Source organism: Notothenia rossii, assembly GCF_949606895.1.
Source record: "Notothenia rossii genome assembly, chromosome: 7".
Classification (NCBI taxonomy): domain Eukaryota; kingdom Metazoa; phylum Chordata; class Actinopteri; order Perciformes; family Nototheniidae; genus Notothenia; species Notothenia rossii.
Window position 1 is genome coordinate 9,464,993 of NC_136905.1, and position 24,741 is coordinate 9,489,733.

The following is a 24,741-nucleotide window of genomic DNA, read 5'->3' on the forward strand; positions in this document are numbered from 1 at the left end:
GATGATAAATAAGAAATAATATATTTTGTATTTGTATAAGTATTTAGATGTATGTTTCCTCAACATCAACTCATGACATATGGATAAATCAAGAAAACATATAAGTAAATAGATATTTTTGTATTAACTTCCGTGTTCTATACAAGTCGATGTTGAAATTGCATCAAGAAGAAATATTATTCTCAATAAAAGAAAAACAAACATTGCAAAGCAAAAAAAGTTATTTAATACACACTTTATTAATATATTTATTTATATTTACTAATTTCAACTCCAGCAGAAGAAAGTTGGAAGTAAGAAAGTCTGTAGCGTGAGTCTGCTGTGGAGATTAAATTATGGTACAAAGTTATGTTGTGCTGATTTAATGTAATTTCTTATTTGGATACCTTTGAGCTTCCCATGGTGTTCCTGAAACAGTTTTTAAAGATCCAGACCTTATAAGGTACATTGGAAAAACATGTATTGGAGTTGATACAAAAAAAAAGTATACTCTTAACTTTCAAATTTAAAAGGTTTTGTAGCATGTTTTGTTTCTATTGCAACGTTTTTTATTTCAATGCTTTAGATGTTTATTAATGTTTAAGTTATTGCCATGTTTTACTGTATCCCAAAAATCCCTTTAAGTAAATATTTTAAGAAGTCATTTAAAAGTATTGGGAAGAATATATGATGTATACAAACACAAACAAAACATTGAGGTAAACATGATTTAACAGTCAAGGTGTAGGACTTTATTGACTCAGATTGCACATTATTCCAAACTCAACAACAAAAGTGGAGTTAAAATGATGGAAGAAAGGCAGAAGAGTAAGATGGTGATGGCAGAATCAGACTTAATAGTTGGCCATGGTTGTCTCCAGCCAATCGTTGAAGAGGCAGACCTGTGAATGGAAACACAATGAGGTTTTTAGAAAACTTGCAAATATGATTAATTTTTACTAGGCTTTCTCATTGCGAAATATACGTTTCATGTCTTCCATTGTAGAAATGTTTTTGGTTTACCTTGGCGTAGACACCGGGGTGGTTCCTCTCAGCACATCCGTATCCCCAGGACACAACACCCTGCAGCTCACCGTTGCACACGACGGGTCCACCAGAGTCTCCCTGAGAGAGAATTCATTTGTGAAGAAATGTACAAATTTGTTGTATATGCAACTAAGATGCATTGTTATAGGAAAAGGAGTCCTGCAGAGTTGTTTTGTTACACACCTGGCAAGAGTCCTTGCCTCCCTCAAGGTATCCAGCGCAGAACATGGCATCAGTGATCATGCCGGGGTAAGAGTTATCACAGTCCCTGTCGGACAGGATGGGGATGTTCAGGCACTGCAGCTTGTTGCCGTCAGCAGCTGTAATTTAGTAAAACAGGGTTAGAATAGCAAAAATGACACAAAAATAAAGCGTAACTCCAGCTGTTAAAATGCGGGTGTTACTCACAGGAGCTCTGGGTGCTTCCCCAGCCGGAGACGGTGCACATGGTGCCAGCGGGGGCACAGTTTCTGGGCAGAGCCACGGCCTGAACGTACTGGTTGAGGGTGGCGGGCTTGCTCAGCTTGATCAGCATGATGTCATTGTTGATGTTGTAGGAGCTGTAGTTGGGGTGACGGATGACACGGGAGGAGCTGATGAACTGCTCGTTTCCCTCGGTGACCCGGATGTGGTGCTCTCCCATACGAACCTCCACACGGCTAAAAGCAAATAGAAATGACTGGATTAGTAACAAAATACAGACAACTGATCATCAAATATTAATGTGCATGCCACACGGGTTAGTAAATCAATCCTATGACCCTGGAAAACATGAGGAATGTGCTTACGACTTGTAGCAGTGAGCAGCAGACACCACCCAGTTCTCGTTGACCAGGGAGCCTCCACAGAAGTGGTAGCCAGAGTTCAGAGACACCTGATGGGGCTGGGAGTGGGGAGTGCACTCCTTCCCTCCGACGATCTTGTCCTCCTCCGTGGCAACTGAGAAAACACACATCAGAATAAACTTAGTTTTTTTTTTTGATACTACTCTTTAAAAAAAGTAACAACAGACATCTATTTGAATTTAGAACAAGTGCACATTGTTCATTTGAGTACTGAGGTTTAACAAAGCTCCAAGAGCTGATTTCTAATTTTAAAAAATCCTTGGCTTTAGGCACACGCTCTGGTTATTCTGAACTAAGTTTTGGGATAAAGCAGAGAGGAAGGCAATCGGCTCGATAAGAGCTTCACACTCACAGGCAGCTCCGATGAGCAGAATGAAGACCAGAGACATCATGGTTGCTGTGTGATTCTGTCGATGATAGCCTTCACCTGCAGACCTGGTTTATATCCTCAGTCAGGAGAGCTGCCCTGCTGTCCAGCCCTCCTCATTGGTCAGCAAGGAGCCAATCTCTGCTGTGGGATGTTGGGTGATTCATTTTCAGAATCACATAAAAAACACTTTTCATCGTAGAAATAAGCATGTTTTTTTTTATCAGCTACATTTGTAAAAGTGTAAAAGGGAGAGTAAGGAGAATATTGTGTCCTTTTTCTTAAATGTATTTTTTACTTCATGACAATACATTTCAAAATACATTTTCTATATGAAATTGTTTTAACCTGTTTTTGCTGTGGGTGCTTAGGAGTTGACTAAAGCTCAACAATGTAGAACAAAAAAACAATACTTTAACAAAAACATAATGTAATGGCGTAATTATAAAATACTAAATTACTACACCTAATGACCACCCATGACATATGTTCAACATTTATAGCACATCTAATTGTTGTATTCATGTGAGTGGCTTTTAGCTTGACTATCAAGATGACAGAGAAGGGTTCAATATGAAATGATCAGAGTTAAAGTTCAGTGTTTTAATCTTCTTATTTTATCTTTAATCTGGAATGTATCACTAGAATCATGGTTTGGATGCAAAATAAATGATCTAGCTCTATAACCTGATTCATTGCTATTGATCAGTATATGGAGTTTGATTTAGCATCACTTTGTCTTATCTTATACAAAAGCATAAAATATTTAAATGGAAGCCTGCTTTGGAATCATTTTTACAATGAGTGATTTATTTTGCTTAAAAATAACTAAATGTGCTACTAATATAATGTATTATATACCACTTAAAGTTAGCTTGTGTTTCTCCGGTCAGATTGCATAGGTGCACAGGTCCCCTGTATGGACACTGTATCTCACAGCTGTGGGTTTCTCAGCTTCTGTTAGATAAAAACTAAATTCAGATATGATGTGTTGGCCTATTTTGAAAAAAGGTAGAGTCCACAATGGGCCTACAAAGCATACAAAGCGCCCAAATGAGGAAGAAAATCAAATATACTTGAACTGATGGTCTCACTTTTATAAGGCAAGGCAATTTTATTTATATAGCACTTTTTAACACAAGGCAATTCAAAGTGCTTAACAAAAATATTAACAACTTTAAGGGCAATAAGTAATAGTGCAGCGGAAACATACTATAAAATGGCATTTAAAAACAGTCATTAAAAAGCGAAGTGAATAAAATAAACATTAAACAAGTTAATATAGAATATTACAGGTATAAAATACATGAACAAAAGTTACAGTGCAGTGTTATGAATACTTTGTTTTAACATTGCTATTGCTTTGTATGTCGGGGGCGGGAGATTCATCTGATTGGTTGTTGATCGCGTTGCTCGCAAAAAATCGCCAAGCTTCAGACACGCCCAGCTTCAAGATTTTTTGATGCCTCTTGTGTAGACGGGCCGTAAGTGTTAGTGAGGGCTCGGGCAGCAGCACTCTGAAGAAGCGGTTTTTCGTTATCTAAGCCAGTGGTAGCATTTAGACGTTAAATAGCAGCCTGTCCTCCTACAAAAAACGACCATATAGGTTGATTGTTCAGCAGCATATTACGACACAGAGTCACGTTTTAAAGTGTAGCACCTCTAGTGGTGGTGTAAAAAACAACATGGTCCTGTTGATTGCAGTAACTAGTTACTTTATTAATGACTAAATTATAAAAGTAACTAGTAACAAGTTACTTTACTTTAAAAATAATAACAATACAAATACAAGTTTTTTTGTTGTTCTGTGGCACAGTAACGGCCCGTCTACACTACAGGCATAAAGAAAAAATGATGCTGGGCGTGTCTGAAGCTTGCCGATTTTTTGCAAGCAACGCGACCGACAACCAATCACATGAATCTCCCGCCCCTGACATATATACACGTTCTCCTGGCGAAGCCTCATATCATCTTCGTAATATCTATCAAACTATAGATCCTACACATCCACTGGACGTGGATTCTAAAAGTACAATATACACTTCTCGCTAGAATCTAATCAAAAAGCATTTTAATGGCCAAACTATCCTACAATTTAGGATTTTACAGAGAGGGTTATTTGTGAATATACGACCTTCTGTAACGTTTGCAATCAACGGGAGCACTAGAGGTCGAAAACTTTAAAACCTGATTATAGGTCGTATTAAGCGCTTGAACAAACGACATGTTTGGTCGTAATAAGGGCTTGAACAATCGACCTATTTGGTCGTATGAGTTGGAGGACTTGTTGTTAAAGAGAAGAGGCCCCAGGATGGAGGCCTGATGAACCCCATATGTCACATTTGTCAGCTCCGATGTGTAGTTGCCTATAGGAACAACGTTTTTCCTGTCCTTTAGGTAGGATTCAAACCAATTAAGAACTGTTCCTGACAATTCCACCCAGTTTTCTAGCTGATCTAGTCAAAAAGCTATATTGCAGCACTATTCTGCTGCTCTTAGAGTTAAATAAATATTTCGTTATATATACAAGTGAAAATGAAATGATGATAAATAAGAAATAATATATTTTGTATTTGTATAAGTATTTAGATGTATGTGTCCTCAACATCAACTCATGACACATGGATAAATCAAGAAAACATATAAGTAAATAGATATTTTTGTATTAACTTCCGTGTTCTATACAAGTCGATGTTGAAATTGCATCAACAAGAAAAATTATTATCAATAAAAGAAAAACAAATATTACAAAGCAAAAAAAAATATTTTATACACACTTTATTAATATATTTATTTATATATTTACTAATTTCAACTCCAGCAGAAAAAAAGTTGGAAGTAAGAAAGTCTGTAGCGTGAGTCTGCTGTGGAGATTAAATTATGGTACAAAGTTATGTTGTGCTGATTTAATGTAATTTCTTATTTGGATACCTTTGAGCTTCCCATGGTGTTCCTGAAACAGTTTTTAAAGATCCAGACCTTATAAGGTACATTGGACAAACATGTATTGGAGTTGATAAAAAAAAAATGTATACTCTTAACTTTCAAATTTAAAAGGTTGTGTAGCATTTTTTTTTTCTATTGCAACGTTTTTTATTTCAATGCTTTAGATGTTTATTAATGTTTAAGTTATTGCCATGTTTTACTGTATCCCAAAAATCCCTTTAAGTAAATCTTTTAAGAAGTCATTTAAAAGTATTGGGAAGAATATATGATGTATAAAAACACAAACAAAACATTGAGGTAAACATGATTTAACAGTCAAGGTGTAGGACTTTATTGACTCAGATTGCACATTATTCCAAACTCAACAACAAAAGTGGAGTTAGAATGATGGAAGAAAGGCAGAAGAGTAAGATGGTGATGGCAGAATCAGACTTAATAGTTGGCCATGGTTGTCTCCAGCCAATCGTTGAAGAGGCAGACCTGTGAATGGAAACACAATGAGGTTTTTAGAAAACTTGCAAATATGATTAATTGTTACTAGGCATTCTCATTGCGAAATATAAGTTTCATGTCTTCCATTGTAGAAATGTTTTCAGTTTACCTTGGCGTAGACACCGGGGTGGTTCCTCTCAGCACATCCGTAGCCCCAGGACACAACACCCTGCAGCTCACCGTTGCACACGACGGGTCCACCAGAGTCTCCCTGAGAGAGAATTCATTTGTGAAGAAATGTACACATTTTCTGTATATGCAACTAAGATGCATTGTTATAGGAAAAGGAGTCCTGCAGAGTTGTTTTGTTACACACCTGGCAAGAGTCCTTGCCTCCCTCAAGGTATCCAGCGCAGAACATGGCATCAGTGATCATGCCGGGGTAAGAGTTATCACAGTCCCTGTCGGACAGGATGGGGATGTTCAGGCACTGCAGCTTGTTGCCGTCAGCAGCTGTAATTTAGTAAAACAGGGTTAGAATAGCAAAAATGACACAAAAATAAAGCGTAACTCCAGCTGTTAAAATGCGGGTGTTACTCACAGGAGCTCTGGGTGCTTCCCCAGCCGGAAACGGTGCACATGGTGCCAGCGGGGGCACAGTTTCTGGGCAGAGCCACGGCCTGAACGTACTGGTTGAGGGTGGCGGGCTTGCTCAGCTTGATCAGCATGATGTCATTGTTGATGTTGTAGGAGCTGTAGTTGGGGTGACGGATGACACGGGAGGAGCTGATGAACTGCTCGTTTCCCTCGGTGACCCTGATGTGGTGCTCTCCCATACGAACCTCCACACGGCTAAAAGCAAATGGAAATGACTGGATTAGTAACAAAATACAGACAACTGATCATCAAATATTAATATGCATGCCCCATGGGTTAGTAAATCAATCCTATGACCCTGGAAAACACGAGGAATGTGCTTACGACTTGTAGCAGTGAGCAGCAGACACCACCCAGTTCTCGTTGACCAGGGAGCCTCCACAGAAGTGGTAGCCAGAGTTCAGAGACACCTGATGGGGCATGGAGTAGGGAGTGCACTCCTTCCCTCCGACGATCTTGTCCTCCTCCGTGGCAACTGAGAAAACACACATCAGAATAAACTTAGTTTTTTTGTTGTTGATACTACTCTTTAAAAAAAGTAACAACAGACATCTATTTGAATGTAAAACAAGTGCACATTGTTCATTTGAGTACTGAGGTTTAACAAAACTCCAAGAGCTGATTTCTAATTAAAAAAGATCCTTGGCTTTAGGCACACGCTCTGGTTATTCTGCACTAAGTTTTGGGATAAAGGCCCAAAGACTGTCAGCAGAGAGGAAGGCAATCTGGCTCGATAAGAGCTTCACACTCACAGGCAGCTCCGATGAGCAGAATGAAGACCAGAGACATCATGGTTGCTGTGTGATTTTGTCGATGATAGCCTTCACCTGCAGACCTGGTTTATATCCTCAGTCAGGAGTGCTGCCCTGCTGTCCAGCCCTCCTCATTGGTCAGCAAGGAGCCTATCTCTGCCGCAGGGGGTTGGAGTTACATGTAGGTGATTCATTTTTCCAGAATTACAGAAAAAAACTTTTCAATGTATCTATTTCTAAATGTATGATTTTCGAAGCAAAATAAATAATCTAGCTTTAGAACATAATGTTTTGCTACTCAGCAGTATATGGAGTTTGATTTCGCACCACTTTGTCTTATTCTTATACAAAAACATCACATTTTTAAATGCAAGCCTGCTTTGTAAACCTTTTTCACAATGAGTGATTCTTACGATATTTCTTATACATACCTCTTAAAGTTGGCTTTTGTTTCTCTGGTCAGATTTCATAGGTACACAGGTCCCCTCTATACTTAGATGTATGGACACTGTATCTCACAGCTGTGGGATTTTCGGCATCTGTTACTTACCTTGAAAACTATTTTTTGTCTTTTTTTCAAATTCAATAAATAGTTAGAAAGCAGTGCTTGAGTAAGAACTAACCATATTTAGAGTAACATTTCTGCAACTTAAATGATATCGCTGTAAAACTAGAAAAGTATTACCAGAATAATTTACTTAAAATAAGAAAAATAAATCATTCTTTCCATGCAGAACAGCCTATTGCAGAGTTGCATAAATCCCAAAATATACTCTTTTGAGACAAATAATTACTTTATTCTCAATATTAGTTCTTTCCGACTTCATATGAATCATAGCTGACCTTTGCACAACTCCAACCTGAATTTAGTTTTTCAGCCAAAATACCTTTCATTGTCGGTCTTCACCTTGAATTTATAATAACGCATTATAAGTAGTAAGTCATTTTACTTGTAACAAATGTAACTATTCCTGAAAAAAAAAAATGAAATAGTTTTCTTTGAACTAGTGGAGTGGAAGTATAAAATGTTTTTAGTTAAATTTTAGTTAAATGCATGTAAGAAGCTGTAATATCTTGTATTCTATGCATACTAGACCAAGTAACCAAGTACTTATTAATATCAACTGCACATACTAGTATCATAAGGACAATACAGCATGAATAATTACTTAAAATCAGAGGAAAGGCAACAAAAACTTGAGGACGAAACCTAAAACTATTATTATAGAGATGACTAATGAAAGAAATGTGTTAATTTGTTTTTTTCTTAGTCCACATTGGGCATACAAAGCACCCAAATGAAGAAGAAAATCAAATATACTTTTACTTTAACCACTGATGGTCTCTCTTTTATAAGGTTATATTGCAGCAATGTTCTGCTGCTCTAAGAGTTAAACCTATTTATTAATACAAGCACAAGTGAAGTGATAATTATTAAGAAAAAACATTATATTTTAAATTGTATATGTTTTTAGATGTCTGTATCCTCAACATCAACTCATAAACAATGGATAAAACTGTATTGTTTTAATTTTGTTTGTTTGTATATTTACATCCTTGTTATAAGTCTAACTTTAAATTGCATTGACAAGAAAAATATGGGGTACCCCAGGGCTCCATGCTTGGCCCCATTTTATTTTCCCCGTACCTGCTCCCCCTGGGCGTTATCATTAAAAAATATGGCGTCTCATTTCATTTTTATGCAGATTACATTACATTACATTACATTGCATTTAGCTGACGCTTTTATCCAAAGCGACTTACAGCAAGTACATTCGACCAGGAAGATACAACCTTGAAGAAATGGTTGATGATTCCCAAATCGTATTGCCCCTGAAAACGAAATAATCCAGCTCTTTGCAATGCCTGTCTGTTGGTCTGCAGGACATCAGAGCCTGGATGGCCTTGAACCTTTTCCATTTGAATAAAAAAATGACATAAGTGATGATGTTTGGACCCAGTGGAGGCCCCAATGCCCCGCTTGTGCTTGATTCTCTAATCCCATATATGAAACCCACTGTTACTAATCTGGGTGTACAGATTGATCCGGATTAGATTATTAAACTTGTTTACTGTAATGCCCTCTATGTTGGATTTAGCCAGGCTACCATCACCCGCTCACAGCTTGTTCAGAATGCTGCTACACGCCATCTTACGAGAACCAAATGCATGAGCACATTACACCTGTACTCGCATCTCTACACTGGGTACCGATAAAGTTTAGAATCAAATAAAAAATGGTATTGTTTGCCTACAAAGCTCTTAATGGTTAGGCACCACCTTACCTGGCAGAACTTCCACAATCCTATATATCCTCAAGGTCACTGAGGTCTACTGAGATACTTCTCCTTGTGGTTGGAGGTCGAGGTTAAACCAGCGGGGGGACAGGGTTTTTGCTGTAGCAGCTCCCAGGCTGTGGTACGATTTGACCCCCAATCAGACCTGCTTCCCCTTTTTTAGATCTCGCTTAACGACAGAAGTAACATGACATACATTAAGGAATGTGATATTTCAATTTATATGCGGTGAAATGTGAGTCCCGCTGAGAGAGAATTATTATATTCGCAATGTGAACTGTTGCAATCATGTTAATAACCCACGGCATGGCATGGCAATAAAGCACGAAAATTGAAAAAATGCAGTCCAATTTGCAACGATAGTGGGTCCGGTAAACTATACTTAAGCATTTGAGATCTTATCGACAATCTTATCGACAACACCTGCCACAAGTAATCCAGTGGGATGGATTGGACCAGTTGGTGGTCTGGTATTGGCCCCTGTGACGTTTTTTCCACACTCCAACTTTATAATTCATTCTTGGATATTATTCCAAATTGTTAATTTGTCATATTACTAATGGATCTAGATTATGTTGAGCTGTTGGAATGAATTTGCTTGTTTGGATCCCTTAGTTGTGTTCCCCAGCCAGTTGCTGAACATCTAGATCTAATAATAAGGTATACTGGACAAATATGTATTGTTGTTGATAAATAAATAAATTTAGGAGAGTTAAACCTTTGTATCTATATTTATATACAAGATAAGAAGTAATTGCCTTGTTTTCACTGTATCCCAAAAATCCCAGTAAACATTACACTACTCTGAAGAAGATATGATGTACACAAACACAAACAACAAACTGAGGAAAACATGATTTAGAAGTCAATGTATAGTATTTTATTTACTCAGATTGCACATTATTCAAAACTCATGGTGGAGTTATGATGAAAGATGGAATGATGGAAGAAAGGCAGCAGAGTAAAATGGTCGCGGGATCAGACTTAATAGCTGGCCATGGTTGTCTCCAGCCAATCGTTGAAGAGGCAGACCTGTGAATAGAGAAACAATGAGGTTTGTTAGGAAGATTAAACTTTGAATTCCAACATTTAAATATAAGTTTATTGTAGATAGATCATCTATTGTAGAGATCTTTTGGGTTTACCTTGGCGTAGACACCGGGGTTGTCCTTCTGAGCACATCCGTAGCCCCAGGACACAACACCCTGCAGCTCACCGTTGCACACGACGGGTCCACCAGAGTCTCCCTGAGAGAGAATTCATTTGTGAAGAAATGAAATAATATTCTGGATTTGGTGCACTGGAATATGAAAAGTAGTGTTTTTGTTACACACCTGGCAAGAGTCCTTGCCTCCCTCAAGGTATCCAGCGCAGAACATGGCATCAGTGATCATGCCGGGGTAAGAGTTATCACAGTCCCTGTCGGACAGGATGGGGATGTTCAGGCACTGCAGCTTGTTCTTGTCAGCGGCTGTAACACATTAAACAAAGAGGGTGGAAAAGGGTTAGAATAGCACAAATGAAAATGAAAACATAGCGTAACTCCAGCTGTTAAAATGTAGGTCTTTCTCACAGGAGCTCATGGTGTTTCCCCAGCCGGAGACGGTGCACATGGTGCCAGCAGGGGCACAGCTTCTGGGCAGAGCCACAGGCTTCACGTACTGGTTGAGGGTAGCGGGCTTGCTCAGCTTGATCAGCATGATGTCATTGTCGATGTTGTAGGAGCTGTAGTTGGGGTGACGGATGACACGGGAGGAGCTGATGAACTGCTCGTTTCCCTCGGTGACTCTAAGGTTGTGCTCTCCCAACTGAACCTCCACACGGCTGGGGAGGAAAGAGCGGATGAGTGGCAATTAAGTTTCATAATGCCTGTTAAAAGTAGTCAAAATCTTGTCTTCGTAATATGAGATGTGACTTACGTCTTGTAGCAGTGAGCGGCAGACACCACCCAGTCCGCGTTGACCAGGGAGCCTCCACAGAAGTGGTAGCCAGAGTTCAGAGACACCTGATGGGCCTGGGAGTAGGGAGTGCACTCCTTCCCTCCGACGATCTTGTCCTCCTCCGTCGCAACTGATAAAACACACAGAAGACACAATAGTTAGAAAAAAGTTACTTTTATTTTAATTAAATGATTAAAAAACAGCAGGGAAATATATGCTTACAGGCAGCTCCGATGAGCAGAACGAATACAAGAGACCTCATGGTTGCTGAGTGATTCTGTCGATGATAGCCTTCACCTGCAGACCTGGTTTATATGCTCATCTTTCCATCCTGTATGCGCCCCAAAGGTTGTTTGTGACCAATCAGGGCTCTGGGAAAAGTAACTCCAGGTATTGTGGTCGATATACTGCCTGCCAGGAAATTGTATTATTTATACAACTTTTACATTCGCTGGTGTGCAGATGGTTTGGTTCACAACCACAGTTGTTGGATTTGGCTTTCACCACGTGTCTTTAGATAGAATGACCCTAACACAATGTTGATAAAGTGAAGAGACAAGATGCAAACACAAAAAAAATGTAATCACTCGATCACAATTACTATCAGAAAATATAATAAAGGAAACTTTACAGTGATAAACTCAAAAAAATGCATTTTACTTGCATTATAAAAGATGGTAGGGTCAAAAGTGTTATTTAACAATTATTACATGGAAGTATAAAAGACCATTTAATAATGAAGAATTCTGCACAATAACGCAGTCAATTGTATGTTGAATTCTGTGCAAATCTGCTGCTGGTGAAGCTTGAATCAACCTGAGTTACATTTGGCTGCTTTGATATAAAAGCAGAGCAGCTTCAATTTCACATGATAAATATGCATGAGTGACATGAAGAAGATTAACAAGAACAGGTGCAGTCTGAAGATTCTAAATCCATGCTGTGTTTGGGATGATTTGGAAACTAGAGTGTCTTGTTGTTGAACAGTGGCATTTGTGGCATGCTCAGTTTTAAAGATGTGCTTGAATGGCAGCGTTTCAGTTGTACGTGTCACTGGAGAATATAAGTGTTTGACAGATATTGGTTTATACAGTGGCCGATTCAGGGACCAGGTCAGCTGATACACAAAACGGATTTGCATTGACTGTTAAATGTAAAAGAATAATCAATAATTCATACAAGAATTTGTTATTTTTCTGCGCTGAACATGAAAAAGTAATGGCTGTAAAACGATTAATTTCATTATTAACTGTACACTCATTATGTGCCAGTTTTTTTGTTAAGCCTCATGCACTCTTGATGATATCCTGACTCACTGCTACATTACTGATATGCGAGTCGGCCTTGAGCAAAGGCTCTCTGTGAATAATCCAGCTGTTACAGCTATTTTAGGGTACTTTTTTTTCAGTCAAAGTTATTTAAGGTCAGTCACCTGAAATGAACCACCTACACCCGGCGGCCAGTGTATCAACTTTTATTTTCATTGGCAACTATTGGACCAATCAGGCAGCTCGGAAGAGATATCAAATAGGAATGCAAGTGTACTGATCGGATTAAACTTTGCAGCCATGAAGTCCCTGGTCTTTGTTCTGCTCATTGGAGCTGCTTGTGAGTAGGTTGTTTTTAATGCATCATGCACTTTTATATATTTACAGTACAGCAGTATTCATTTAGCTTTTTGGCTCTCTTATTGTTGTCTTAATTGTTTTTAGTTGCTACGGAAGATGACAAAATCATCGGTTGTTATGAGTGCACGCCTCACTCCCAGCCCCATCAGGTGTCTCTGAATATTGGGTACCACTTCTGTGGAGGCTCCCTGGTCAACGAGAACTGGGTGGTGTCTGCTGCTCACTGCTAAAAATCGTAAGCACATGTTTAAAGCCATTACTATTCATCTGATGCTTTAATAAACAAACAAGCCCTCATTAATCACCAACTTCTCTCTCAGTCGCATTGAGGTTCGTATGGGAGAGCATCACATCGGAGTCACAGAGGGAAACGAGCAGTTCATCAGCTCCCTCAGTGTCATCACACACCCCTACTATGATGGCTACAGCCTCATGAATGCCATCATGCTGATCAAGCTGAGCAAGCCCGCCACCCTCAACCAGTACGTGCAGCCCGTGGCTCTGCCCAGCAGCTGTGCCCCCCGCTGGCACCATGTGCACCGTCTCCGGCTGGGGAAACAGCATGAGCTCCAGTGAGTAGAAACATTTCAGACAAGCTTAGATTTTTTAAACTGTCATTTTATTTAATATATATATTTTCTTTATTGATTTATTTGCTATTATTTAATTACACAATGGATATCAAAAAAGTTTACAAAACAAAAAGTATTGACAACAAACATGCATAATACTTGCACATGTTGAAGAAATCATCACAAAAAAAACATCACTTGGGTTATATGAGGCTGTGGCTCAGTGGATAGTGTGCTGGACTTCAGAGGATAGCAAGTACAAGTCCCACTGGAGTCAGCATGTCGTTGTGTCCCTGGGCAAGACACGTCACCCCAAATTGCTCCTGTGGGGATTGTCCACTGTACTGAATGAAAGTCGCTTTGCATAAAAGTGTCTAAGAAATGACAAATGACATGGAAAGGAGACAAGAAGAGTGGTTCTGTTTTTGTAGGGAAAGTCTAGCTAGGCTGGGGTAGAAATAAATCAGCTCTGGATGTACTGCAGGAAAATATAATTTAGTCCTTCAGGGTTAAAGAGAGCTGTTCCAGGTTTATATGATCAAAAGATTGAACCAATGGTTGATTGATAATATTGTTCTTCTAGTAAAATGGTTTTCTTTGCTACAGTCTGACACGGTCTAAAAAAACGTAATCTACAACAAGCCCCTGCACCCCTCTCTGTTGTTGCATTGCTTCAGCTGCTGACGGCAACAGGCTGCAGTGTGTTGCTATCCCCATCCTCTCTTATGAAGACTGTGATAACTCCTACCCCAGCATGACCGACAACACCATGTTCTGTGCCGGATACCTGGAGGGAGGCAAGGACTCCTGCCAGGTGTGTATCTCTGATTGACTTTATACTGCTTTATTTTCTAATTGGACTACATTTTTTTAACTCTCTAAAATGACATCTCTCAGGGTGACTCTGGTGGTCCTGTGGTCTGTGACGGTGAGCTGCAGGGTGTTGTGTCCTGGGGCTACGGGTGTGCAGAGAAGAACCACCCTGGTGTCTACTCCAAGGTAACTTCCCTGCATCTCCTAAAAATATAGAAATATCACACTCCTTAAAGTATGTCATGTTTAACTGCAACAAACTGACTGATATATTTTATTTTCAGGTGTGTGTGCAGACTGAGTGGCTGTGCAACACAATGGCCACCTATTAACTCCACCATCCAACCTCCACAGCAGACACACATATACTGTCTGTCCTAATGCTAACTGTCTTTGCTGGATTTATAGTGAAATAAATAAATTGATTGAAATTAATCATTGTTTTGTCTTTGCAATATTGTTTTCCTTTCATTTAAATGGTATTTCTAGTTGATGCAATTTTTACTTTGCCATAACTTGTATAAGAAAGTAAACATAGAAACAAATGTAATTCAATATTAAGATAATACTTTTGTTGTTGTTGTTGTAGAGTAGAGTTGATATGAAGGACACAGGCAGCCAAAGAAATAAAGCTAATAAAAGATTATTCTTAATTAACTATTATTTCCCCATCCCTTGTATCCTCATTTAAACGTAGGTTTCTTTTCACTCGTAGCACAACAATGCTGCAAAACAACTTTATAAATGTAAGACCATCAGAAGGCTAGTGGTTATTTTTAATTATAAAACGGACAAGTCAAATCAAGCAATCGGATTGGGTCTTAGCCGTGATATACTGAGCGTATAGTACCACGGGTAGAGTTGTAAGTTACTTTTCACAACAAGTCAGTATCCCTCCACGTCTGAGAAAAACAGTAGGCTATACAGTTGGGCTGCTTTTCTAACTGGAACAAAAAAAACAGCGGAGAAGTAACGGGGCAGAAACCCTCCTTTTTACACAGCGGTCCAGAAATAGACATCAAACTGCAAAACATATTCAGTGTGCAGTTCCTTTGGCATTAGGGTAGGGGTATCTAGATACTTTCCAAGGTTTGACATAATGAATTGTGCTACTTTTAAAGCAAACAACGATGTTTTCAAATCTGTAATCAAAGAGGTCCGCAAAAACGCTATCGACCAATCAGATTGCTTGATTTGACTTGTCAGTTTTATAAATATATTTACATTTCTTCCGTTACGAAACAAACTTACAAAGCATAAGATGGAAACATTTAAGATTAACTTCGACCTCAGGGGGGGTCTTACTATGGAGGAGTGGATTGAGCAGTGCCTATCTCCAGAAAAAAAAGCACCTATACACATTATCAACTCAATGATTGAGCATCATTTAGGAAAATATGTTCAAGCAATCTAAAGGCAGACTTTATATTGACACATTGGATTGCCCTTCTTCGATTAATCGCTTATTGAAGGTTTTGACTTTGTCTCATCTTTCAAAAAATGTCTTTTAAATTATCCAATTTGAACAGGACATTACAGAAATAGAAGACGGAAATAAATTCTTGAATGACAGTTTCCAGATCAGCAGGTCTGCTTTTTAGGGTGGTGACTGCATGTTGTTCGGAAAGAACAGGTTGTAAAGAATTTAATTTTGAAAGGTTTATTAATGGCAACAGGCAAATAAGTTTTGGAAAGCTTTGTTTGTATGAACATGGGAATAAAATAACGTACGCCACCCATCTGCAGATTTTGACTGATATGTATTTACATAATTTATGCGCCGTAAAAACTATAGGCATCAGGTCATTGCAATAAACAGGAAATGGGTGTTTCACAAACGACATTCACTGCTTTCAAAGCCGCCAATCTCCCCGGATTAAAAACAACATCATATAGAGAATAAGTAGTCTTTATATTTCGTGAGAAAAGGGAGGATGGCAGCTGCACCTTTTAATATCTTTTAAAGGTGGAGTGTTTTTGTCTTTGCGAAACTCAACAGGTTGACTGGAATTTTATTTATCTGTTTTTATTGGCAGCATCCACCCGACTTCTGGGAATCAACAATACATCTACGCAGACTGAAAACAAAAAGGCCTTTTGTATCTGGCTTTGACCCACAAAAAGTATTTATTGTTATTGTATAACAGGTTTAAGTTTGTTCTGGTCTTTAAACAAAATAAAGCTGTGCTTACATTAAGAGACCTCTTCTGGTCCTCTTTTGAACAGGAAACGGTGCAATGTTTCAAAGATTCAGCAACAGTGTACAAATACGTTAAAAACGATTTCACACATGTGGTTTGTGGCTTTAATAATTGACACTATTTGCATTACACAACTCCTCTAAGATAATATAAGACAATAAAACTAATGTTTTTGATATATCAAGGGGAAATGTTACCACGTATCACAGTTGCAGAATGCAAAGTGCCGAAACATTTTCCCACTATGCATAATAAAATATAAACAGGTAAGGATCAGGCATGTCTGTACAAACTCTCCTCGAATCTTAATTTGATGTGGGTATAGTTAAATCGGTCTCTGAAAAAGGAATAAGCTAAGCTTGAAGCTCAGTACAACCTATTACATATTACATATAACTTATTATGAATGTTTATGTTAAGATGTAATGCTATCTCCACGACACTTTATTGATGCATTCATTTGTCCTTTTTCGGTTCACTGTTTACAGTCACATGTTGGCAATGATAGGTTGTTATCTGTACCCGAATGGAACATACTGTGGATAGATTAGATATGAGTTTTGCATGGTCAAAACTCATATCTAATCTATTTTTTCCTTCTATTAGCTTACATTTTAATGACAGTCTTTTGGAATATGTGAAATCATAAAATGATTCATTCTGTAATTTGTTTATTGGCTTACATTTTTAACATTTTTAAACCATTAGAATATACTGCTTTCTAGTGGACAGGTGATGCAACAGCATTATTTAAAGTGTTTACAGAGAGTTAGGTTGCGTTCCGATAATCCAAAAATCAGCTCCTAAATTCTAACCCTATCTCCTATTCCTTGACCTCTGAGTGAAACGTCACGGGGTTAAGGGATAGTGGATAGGAGAATTCAAAAGGACTTAGGAGAAGAGACTGAGGTACTTTAGAGAATCCGAATGCACTTTCACTATCTGACGTGTTTATGATGCGCCAGCGGACGTCATTGTGTGCGTCTGCTGCTGTGGGGAAACTATGGAAACTAGTGTTCTATTCAACGGACTACAACATGGATGTTTAATAAGAAAGAGGGACTCATCTAGAGACTCTGCACGTGCTCTGATGCTGTTGTTTTATGCTTTATGAACGTGGACAACAGAGAAACATATTCTTCATGACCAAAGTTGTAATTGAAATAAAAAAGGAAAGTGAAATTTATGCTCGTCACCCTCTCCCTCCGGTCCACATTAATACAAATGATCCCAATAAGTATGATTGTATGAAAAGATCTTAAAATCAATACAAATGTATTTATTATAAACGTTAGTCCTTAACACCTATCACTGTGTCACCATTCAAACATCTTTTAAAAGTTGAACAAACCCCACACAGCTCAGTGAAATGTTGATTTTATTTGATCATTTCAGTAAAAACTAACGTTCATATTTCTCTTTTTGATTATAATACTGATGAACGTTCAAAACAAAGCACTTTGGCAACTTACCACATAGGCCTACGTTTTAAAATGCTTAATAAGCACCGTAACTTTCATGATATAATTTCTCCGTCATAATCGTTTGTTTCCGTGAACGGCCACTGTTGTGTGACGTAAATGCTGCGGCTGCAAGGCATTGTGGGGCAGCATTTTCTCCTCTCCTTTCGGTAAGGGAGGTCCAGTGGTTCCTAAGCTAAAGGAGGTTATAAAGGAAGTTTGAAACCTCCTTTCCTTTCATTTGGAGAATTGGAACGGCACTTAACATGGCTGCCACTGACGTACTTCCGGGTCATTTCACTTGGTTAGGAAGGTTCCTAAGCTAAATGGACTATTGGAACGCAACCCTCGTCTTTTTCTCTCACCTTTTCTTTAGCATAGAAAAGGGAAACTATTTACCGGTATGTATCTTTTGCTTCAAAAAAATGTATATCAAATGTGTTACGTTCCCTCCTGGTGTAGGGGCACAGAGGGAAGTAACAAAATATACAAATAACAGGGAGAGATAAAAAAGAGAGAGGAAACTGATTTCTGAAGATGTTGTTTTAATGAATCAGAAAGTAAAGAGGGCACACCAGCCAATTTGCAAAGTAAACTAATGGTAAACAAAAACAACTTCCTTATTAAAGAAAGCGACAAACAAACAACACACTATTTAGAGCTATTTAGAGTGGTTTGTAGAGCAATTCACTGTGTGTGTGTGTGTGTGTGTGTGTGTGTGTGTGTGTGTGTGTGTGTGTGTGTGTGAAAACCGTAAGCAAAGTTTCAACAGGAGACAGACATACAGCAACAACAACAACAGTGTTTGATGATTACATTCAAAAGAAAGTTACTTTACATGACCTCTAACTGAATCTTATTAATGAATGATGTTTAAACTGATTTTGAATTATGTGGTTATGAAATTGGGAATGTATGTACAATATCAAATCTAAAGTTAATGTGAGTAAAGTTCCTGAAAAGGGAATAAGTGAATTAAGTTTGAAGCTCAGACAACAAAGTCCAGCTTATGATTGAAAATGATCAGCTCATATTTGTTTATTTGTTTATTTATTTAAAGGACAGTGCAGATTGATTCAAATCGTATTTCTTTCTCCACTGCTTGCAGCAACTCATTGGTGTAGCAGCTTCCTTTGTTTGCCTCTACCATCTTATCTATTGTCTTGAGTAGCTCCTTCACCTGGAACTGATTGCTCCTGTATTCATCCTGCTGGTTGTTCTTCCAGTATTTATTATCGATGACATGACAGCGGCCTCCGCACTTCTTCAACAGATCACTCGCAAGCTGGTTGTTCTGCTGGAAATACTCCTCAACTGTCTGTCTTTCATCGAGCTGGTCACCATGAGTGAAGAGAACTGTTGCGTATTTGAAGATTTCTTCAGAAAAGTATTGACTTATTTTTTTGATGACGGCCTCTTCGTGCTTTGTGAATTTCTCCACTTTAAACACAATGAGAAAAGCATTGGGCCCAGGAGCGCACTCTGTGATACACCTTATTATCTCAGGCTTCAGCTCCTCCTCCGATGTCTCTGTGTCGAAAAAACCAGGAGTGTCGATCAGAGTGATGCTTCTTCCATTGATAGATCTGGTTACTGCTTGACATTTACTTGTTCCTGAATTGGCAGAACTGTTTGTTTTGAACACTTCTTCTCCAAATATGGTTTTAGCCACGCTGCTTTTCCCAACTAAAGTTTTCCCCAAGATAACAATTCTTCTGTCCGACTCTGAAAGAGAATACTTTCCATTAATAATACTCTATACTTGTCTTTTGGTTGTTTTTGTTAGACAAAAATGAGCTAAATCGCATAAAAATCCATAAAAACTCAAATAATTGAACTAACCGTCCATGTTGTCAAGAGCAAATCAAAAGTGGAGCGACCGCTAGTTGCAGCTTGTTGCTGGTTAACATAAATCTGGGCGAGGCTTCATGTGTGCTTTAATCTGATCAAACCACATTTCTCTGTTAGCATTCAGATGTGGGCCTTGATCAAATGCTGTCTGTACACGAAGGAAACATGCTGTGGATAGTTTTGATTTTCATAAAATGGCATTCTGTTATTTGTTCCTTGACTTCAATTGTTAACTGTAGATGTAGTCTTCTTTACTGACATACAAACCCACCAAAGGTTTTTACCCAAATCCTTAGAATAAACTGTCGATGAGCTAATCCCCCCTAATTCTAATGTAAATCTAGATAACTTTATTCCAACTATTCAGATGTGTCCACAGACAAGAAATGAATTACAGACAAAACTTCCCATCATGGCACAGATCAGGTTACCTACATTCTAGTCAGAGTAGAGATAAATTCAAATGTACTTTAAAAAGATTAGCTTTGTGCATGACTGTTTGCTTTTTAGACTGATTAAACCACATACTCACTGCAGAAGACCTTTCTGTTTCTGTATGTTTGATGAATAAATGACAATGACTAAATATTTTTTAAAACTATTATTTAGCTTTTTTTCTGAGAATTAATCAGAATGGATATAAACAAAGTCCATTTACTCAAGTACTGCACTGAAGCACACATTTGAACTTGAGTTGAGCATTTTCATTTCCCACTTTGTACTTCTACACTACATTGCAGAGGAATATATGGTAACATACTTTATACTCTACCACATAGTTACTTCACAAAATATAGGATAAAATAACAACACATTGCAACACGTTTTAAAAAGATGAATCCGCCCTACATTATTATACATACTTACGTATCCACTTATCACCAATAATAATTACTTCTACAATTGTGATAAAGTATTTTTAACGTCTAGTGTTGCAGCCTTTACAACTCACAGTAAATAATCACAATAACTCTTAACAATTACCGTCCATTTTGCATAAAAAGGAATGACTGTAGTCAGCCGACTGCTGGATGTTCTGTCTTCGGTTCTCTCGCTGTGGTTTGACTCTACTTCCGTTCTCTACCAGTTTATCTACATCTGACGTACCTGAACAATAGAGTGAGTGTTGCATAAGATCCTTGTTGCAGGCCTTGATTATAACATCCTTTAAGCTGAAAATATCACACATAGAAATATCTTTTTATATTTATAATTATATCAGACTAATGTAAAAACTAAAATATCAACTCCTGCTTAAACAGCATCATTTTTTAAATTGATGTCATCAAAAAACAACTATAAAGAGTTAATTTAGAAAATAATTACAACATAAAGAAAGAACAAAATACAACATCAGGTTCAGTTAAATCATTTGTTGAATTTTTCTTTTTAAAAACAGAAAAATACTTGTTGTAGATTGCATGCTTGTGACAGTGGCAGATTTACAACTCAGCAATAAAACCAGATATCAAAACAATTTACAAAATCAATTCTAGAGGCGGTTGTAAGCCACGTTTGGGATGCAGAGATTGGTGGAATCTGGTTGTTTTTTATTCCTTTTAAAATCCTTGTATCACTGTTAACTTACCAAGCCTCCGAAAGCGAGGAAACTTTGGCCTAATTCCAGTAAACGGCTTTTAAAGAAATATAATAAATAAATGCATGAATGACAGTTTCCTGATCAGCAGGTCTGCTTTTTAGGGTGGGGACTGCATGTGGTTTGGAAAGAACGGGTTGTATAGACTTTTATTTTGAAAGGTTTATTAATGGAAACAGGCCTCTATGTAACCCTAACCCAGTTTGTATGAACATGACATTAAAATAATTGGCCAACAGTACGGTAATCCTCCCATCCTGCATTTGCGTATTTTGACTGACATAATTTGTGCGCAGTGAAAATCATAGTCAGTGTAGCTATAATAAGTGGTTCCCTCTCAAATACGACTACGTTCACAGCTTTCAACACTCCTAATAGGATTTAAATCAACATATCATAAATATAATAAGTAGTCTTTTAATATTTTGTGAGAAGAGGGAGGATGGCAGCTGCACCCTTTCATATCTTTTAAAGCTGGAGTGGTTTGTCTCAGAGTGATATATCTGTTTTTACTGGCAGCATCCAACAGCATATTTGCAACTCATCTTTTGTTTTGGTTTGTTCACCTACATTTTTAACAGCACATTTATATTGTTTTATAAAAAAATACATTTAAAAGCAACCTATCAGCTGCTTTATTCTTACATAATACATGAACAACTATTTGACCTTTCTGATTATTTCTTTGTACCAGAAAAACAGTTAGCAATGTTTTTACAGAAACAAATGCTACACTTTAACATATTGAAAAAAGTGTGAAAAAAATAAACATCCCTTGGCAAGGGAATTATCAACTTAAGTTTGAAGCGAAGACAAGATGTTCAACCTATTACATATTACTTATGAATAGTATACACTAAACGATGACATGCAGAGCTCCGTGAAGAGCAGGTAGACCAACTGGAAAAGTACAACCATTCCAAAGCTTTCTGATGCGGGTCTTGAAACAAAGCAGAGAAATGATGACCGTTAGTGGCCACAGGTGCGAAAGCTCTCTCCAGAGCTACTGGAAGCCAAATCTCGGGGACCGGAAAAAAAAGGTGTAATATTCTTGCCACGCCAAGCAACAGCTTAGAACAACCTCAACCTATACAAGTGACCACGTAAGCCATGCTACTGATGCTGGACAGGTGTTCAGTGGGTGCACAATAAACGGCAACATACAGATGAATGTAACTAAATAGCCAAATAATGGATCAACGCTCTCTGTCTATGTTCGCTAGCTGTTAGTGTTGTTGCATAGCAACCACCTCGCACTATGTTTCGTGCAGAAGGCAACGGAGGGACTATTTTATTTTGAACATCATTATTTACTAATAAAAACTATTTAAATTAGAGTGTGTATTTTTCTTTCATATTGCCAAACTTGGTAACCGTTTTATAAAAGCAATAGCTCACTTCAGGCCGTGATATATGCTCATTATATCACAGCTAAGGGGGTTGTCGACCCTCCGCTTCGCGCTGGGCCGAACCACGCCCCTTAGCTGTGATATAATGAGCATATACCACGGCCTGTCGTGAGCTATTGCTTAATTATACCTGATCTTTGGGTGCTTTATATACTGCCCTTACCTCTCACCAATTCCAATTAAGGTTCCAGCGGGGAACTTGTTCCCTGCGTGTGCCTCTCCACCTCTGTTTCTTACTTCTTACTTGCTACCATTTTCCCTCAACCTATCCTAAGGGAGTGCATGTAGTAGATACGTTGTGCCTCTCCACCTCTGTTCCCTTCTTCTTACCTACTACCCTTTTCTCTCAACCTATCCTAAGGGAGTGCACGTACGTAGATACGTTGTGCCTCTCCACCTCTGTTCCTTACTTCTTCTCCCCACCTCCGTTCCTTACTTCTTACTTGCTACCCCTTATCCCTCAACCTATCCTAAGGGAGTGCATATACGTAGACACGTTAGTTTAGCTGCTATAGGCCCGGACTCTCAGGGGACACCTTGCTTCTTCCTTCTGTCTGTCTGTACCTGTGTACTCTCATGTTCCGATTAACCCAGCCTCCCCCAAATTTATTTTTTCTTTTGTGTCTATCTACGCCGGGATCCTGAGTCGAGGCTGATCCTGTTGCTGTGGTCCTGTGTCCTGGATCCTCTATCCTGAGTTCTGGATTGAGTCCTGGACTTCGAGTCGTGGCTGATCCTGTTGCTGCAGTCCTGAGTCCTGGATCCTGAGTCATGTTTCCTGAGTCCTGGATCCTGAGTCCTGGATCCTGTGTCCTGGATCCTCAATCCTGAGTCCTGGATCTGAGTCCTGGACTTCGAGTCGTGGCTGAACCTGTCTCTGCGGTCCTGCCTGACTCTCATCATACTACTTCCATGATGGCTCCCACAGGACTGTTGACATCCTCGTGGATTCATCTTCTTATTATAGACTCATGCATTTCCAAACATTTGGTCTACCTATGCTGTAAAATGTATTATCTCTTTGATTTACACACGGCATCTATTGCACATCTGTCCGTCCTGGGAGAGGGATCCCTCCTCTGTTGCTCTCCCTGAGGTTTCTCCCATGTTCCCCTTTAAACTATGGGTTTTTCTCTGGAAGTTTTTCCTTGTACGAATGGAGGGTCTAAGGACAGAGGGTGTCGTCTTCTCATACTGATATTCTGCACAAACTGTGCTGTTGTATTTGTTGTAAAGTGTCCTTATTGTAAAGTATTTTTACTGTATGTACAGCACTTTGGCTCGGCCAAAAATCGTTTTAAAAATGTACTATATAAATAAAACTTTATTTGATTTGATTTGATATACCCAATGTGGACTAATAAAGAAAAGAATGCACACATTTCTTTCATGTGGTCTCTCTATAACAATTGTTTTTTATTATAATAAAATAAGAAAAAGGGTTTGAAATAAACCATTGTTTTGTTTTTGTAATGATTATTGTATCACTATTAAATATGGTTTGACTAATTAATAGAACTTAATTTGATGACTTGTCTAAACAGGTCTCGGAGATAAGAATTGTGAACGGAAATTAATAAAGTTATAAAATATTAATATATCAAGGAAAGCAACTTTCAAAAAGTATTTCCATAAAGTCATTATTATTAATTTGATAAATGAGTCATCACTTCACCATCTCTTCTATCTGCATTAACAAAAAAAACAGTTCTGCAATGTATCTTTATAAATATAAGACCATTAATAGCGGTTAAATACAATACAAAATGCTGTTTCATATGCCCAGTGGGGGCTGAACAATGTATGACCCATTATTCTAAGTTATATCTGTTCTGTGAAACAACTCAGGCTTGCTGAATTTGTATCTTTTTGTGTTATTAGGTATTTCTTTAATAATAGTTTAGTTTACTTATTTAGTTTTGGTTGCCTTGCCTCTTGTTTCCAATAT

General features: G+C 38.2%; 2 protein-coding genes and 1 pseudogene across 3 annotated transcripts; 1 reads left to right on the forward strand and 2 right to left on the reverse strand.

Annotated features, from left to right (window-relative positions):
• Nucleotides 1–708: 708 nt before the first annotated feature.
• On the reverse strand, nucleotides 709–11,645 carry LOC307013520 (uncharacterized protein). The gene is given in 20 exon segments (XM_079640921.1): nucleotides 709–881; nucleotides 1,003–1,104; nucleotides 1,210–1,346; nucleotides 1,435–1,685; nucleotides 1,815–1,965; nucleotides 2,224–2,292; nucleotides 2,295–2,318; nucleotides 5,625–5,664; nucleotides 5,786–5,887; nucleotides 5,993–6,129; nucleotides 6,218–6,468; nucleotides 6,598–6,748; nucleotides 7,026–7,094; nucleotides 7,097–7,120; nucleotides 10,315–10,354; nucleotides 10,468–10,569; nucleotides 10,657–10,793; nucleotides 10,896–11,146; nucleotides 11,242–11,392; nucleotides 11,485–11,645. Coding segments are annotated over 20 exon segments (2,277 nt in total). The 5' UTR covers nucleotides 11,525–11,645; the 3' UTR covers nucleotides 709–833.
• A 1,066-nt stretch (nucleotides 11,646–12,711) lies between these two features.
• On the forward strand, nucleotides 12,712–14,677 carry LOC307046769 (trypsin-1-like; annotated as a pseudogene). The gene is made up of 6 exons (XR_013810526.1): nucleotides 12,712–12,870; nucleotides 12,975–13,125; nucleotides 13,211–13,462; nucleotides 14,140–14,276; nucleotides 14,360–14,461; nucleotides 14,560–14,677. The product of XR_013810526.1 is annotated as a trypsin-1-like (transcript).
• A 3,787-nt stretch (nucleotides 14,678–18,464) lies between these two features.
• Nucleotides 18,465–20,832, reverse strand: LOC307046770 (GTPase IMAP family member 7-like). The gene is made up of 2 exons (XM_079693377.1): nucleotides 20,772–20,832; nucleotides 18,465–19,661 (listed from the first exon to the last, which is right to left on the reverse strand). The coding sequence occupies exons 1-2, from the start codon at nucleotides 20,776–20,778 to the stop codon at nucleotides 18,991–18,993; spliced, it is 678 nt and encodes a 225-aa protein (XP_079549503.1). The 5' UTR covers nucleotides 20,779–20,832; the 3' UTR covers nucleotides 18,465–18,990.
• Between the last annotated feature and the right edge of the window lie 3,909 nt (nucleotides 20,833–24,741).